Source organism: Cyprinodon variegatus, unplaced genomic scaffold (genome assembly GCF_000732505.1).
Source record: "Cyprinodon variegatus isolate N-32 unplaced genomic scaffold, C_variegatus-1.0 Scaffold82, whole genome shotgun sequence".
NCBI lineage: Eukaryota > Metazoa > Chordata > Actinopteri > Cyprinodontiformes > Cyprinodontidae > Cyprinodon > Cyprinodon variegatus.
Window position 1 is genome coordinate 432,396 of NW_015150535.1, and position 2,647 is coordinate 435,042.

The 2,647-nt window shown below is 38.5% G+C and overlaps 1 protein-coding gene across 1 annotated transcript in view; it reads right to left on the minus strand.

Moving 5' to 3' along the window:
- Positions 1-2,647, minus strand: part of LOC107083736 (transmembrane channel-like protein 2) — a 26,431-nt gene that overhangs the window by 12,205 nt on the left and 11,579 nt on the right. Inside the window, exon 12 of the mRNA XM_015373176.1 lies at positions 1,856-2,035. Within this exon, the coding sequence (XP_015228662.1) occupies positions 1,856-2,035 (180 nt within the window). The remainder of the gene's footprint in view (positions 1-1,855; positions 2,036-2,647) is intronic.

The following is a 2,647-nucleotide window of genomic DNA, read 5'->3' on the forward strand; positions in this document are numbered from 1 at the left end:
CAAACCAATAGTAACTAAAAAAAAACTAGGATCGATGCCAAAAAATAAAATAAAATAGAAAGAAAAAAAATCCAGCACTGGCGCCGCCATTTTGTAGTTTTTTTACTTGAAGCTTGCACTATAATGCGAGTCAAAAAAACTACACGACCCAAAAACCAACAGTGCTTCCGCTCTGAGTTTTTCACCCGCGTTCAAAAACAACAATTGAGGGACCAACAGTTAGTGGTGAACTCGACTTCGAAAAGTTTGATTGTTTTGATTGTTTATTCACCTAAGATACGGATGGTCTGTTCCTTGTTTGTTACTTTTATTATGTATTTATAATTATTATTCCTTTTACTTTATCTGACCTTTACTACAGTTAGAAACAGGAACTTAACTGACCCTTCATAGAAATTCAGATTCAATGTATTGGCAGAAATCTTATTGAAGACAACAAGAATGGGAGTGGTGCAGGAGCGGGAGTCATTCTGAATGGGAGCGGGATGGGAGTGAGAGTAATTTCACCAGGAGTGGGACGGGACAGGATTTAGATTTCTACTCTGGCCCGGGATCGGGACGGGACACATTTTTTTTCTGTGGGAATGGGACGGGACAGGAGTGAAAATCCACTCCCGTGTCAGTCTCTATTCTGTATTACAAGCTTCTTCAGCATGCACTTGATTGTGCAAAATGTGAATGTTTTAATGTGAAGAAAGAGTTATGTCTAATCGGTGTAATGCCTCACCCTCTTTCCTTTTTTATTTTAAGTTCAATTCAGGGGGCTTGAGTGTATGCCCAGACACAAGACACATTAGCAGGAACATTAGACAACAAACACAAACTGGTAATGATCAAATAGAACGCCATGGAAGGCAAAGGTAATAGCCTTAGACTTAGACAACTTTCATTGTTGTTTCGTATACACAGAGTTTCATGAAACCTGTACAAAACGAAATTTCGTTTTGTACAGGTTTCATGGTATTTCCATTTGTTAAAGTGCAGCAGTGATTAAATCTATACAGTGTGGGAGAAAAAAAATGTGGTGAAAAACCGCATTGATATGAATCCCTAATCTTTGTTCCAAGAAGAATTCAACTTTATTGTCACAAGTACAAAGAAACGAAATTCCCTCTCTGTATTTACCGGTAACCCATCCCTTTGGGTAGCAGTGGGCTGCCATTGTGCGGCGCAATGTGGGGTTAAGGGTCTTTGCTCAGCGACCCAGAGTGACAGTCTGTGGGAATGGGACTAGAACCCAGAACCTCTGGGATCCAAGCGCAATGCCCTAACCACTGGGCCGCCACTCCCCTAGTGGTTTTATGAAGAACTCCTTTGCAAATCAGGTGTTTTTATATCCAACTTTGTTACTCAAAAGTAAAACTCTGTATAAAATGGAAGTGTTTATACAGAGCTTGTCTTAGTTAGTGGTCACTGAATGAATCATTACCCGTCCCTTCCATGGTCAAAGTTCTTCAGTATATTGAGATATGCATAAATGGTGCTAAATCCAACCGATGCAAGGCCGTATCTGAATTTTTTGCTGAGTAAAGCATTCAGTTAAAACTTTGCTCACTTATCAAAAATCCATGAAAAACAAGAATACAGAACTTTTGGTGATGCAGACAGAGTTGAGAATCAGTCAAAAGGGACTGATTTAATAAAAAGCTCTGACAAAGGCATTAAAGTATCTCACCCATTATGCCAATACTTATTGATCAGTTGGGGAGCTTTATATTTTACACAATGGTAAAGGCATACCAGTATGTAATGAAATCTTTAAGCAAAGGTCAATAAATTGAATGTCTCTAATGTCCTTGAACCTCTTTTAGGCTAAAACAATGAAATGAAAGAAGCAGAGTTTGGGGTAGAATACCTTGGAGTTGACCTCATCAAACAAAGCAAACAGGAAGGTGTAGAGATTTCCTAGAAAGAGGGCAAAGATGCGTCCCAGCTGCCACTTGAGGGCGATTCGAGGATGGTAGTCCTCCAGTTCGGCGATTGTCTCAAAAAGAGGAGGACACACCAGACCCAGCAGGGACATGATGAGCTCCAACTGGTAAAACAGACCGTAGGGATAATTTAAGACTGGATATTTGCTTTAACTTTAACTGTATATCTAATGGGCTCAACACACAAGGACTGACAAATGACAACCACAGGTGGCGGTCAACGCCACACTAATACACAGAGGACCTGACAGAGGAGACAGCATTGGGAATCATGTTCTTGGGTGGCCTGCCTCTAATAAATTTGATTGGTTATGAAACTGGAGGAAGTTTGACACTTTAAAAGGAAAAGTCCGGTCATATTCAGAATTCAAACTTCTGAAAGTACTTTAAGTAGAGAGTATTACATGCTGTTCAATAAATGATACATGTTTTTAATTAAGAGAAATTTACATTTGAATATACTTTACTGGAAGCAACCATGTTTGCCAAAGAACACTACTGCCACCTACTGGTTTGTGACGTCACGGTGCGGTATCGGCTGTTGATCAAGTCCCAGTGCTGTATCTGGTGTTTGTCACAACGCGCTATTATCCAAGTCATCTTGAAAACATTCTTCTTCTTAAAAAAATAAATAATAATAATAAAAAATAAATAAATAAATAAATCAAAAAAATTAAAAAAAGGAAATAAATAAATAAAAATAAATAAATAAAAAT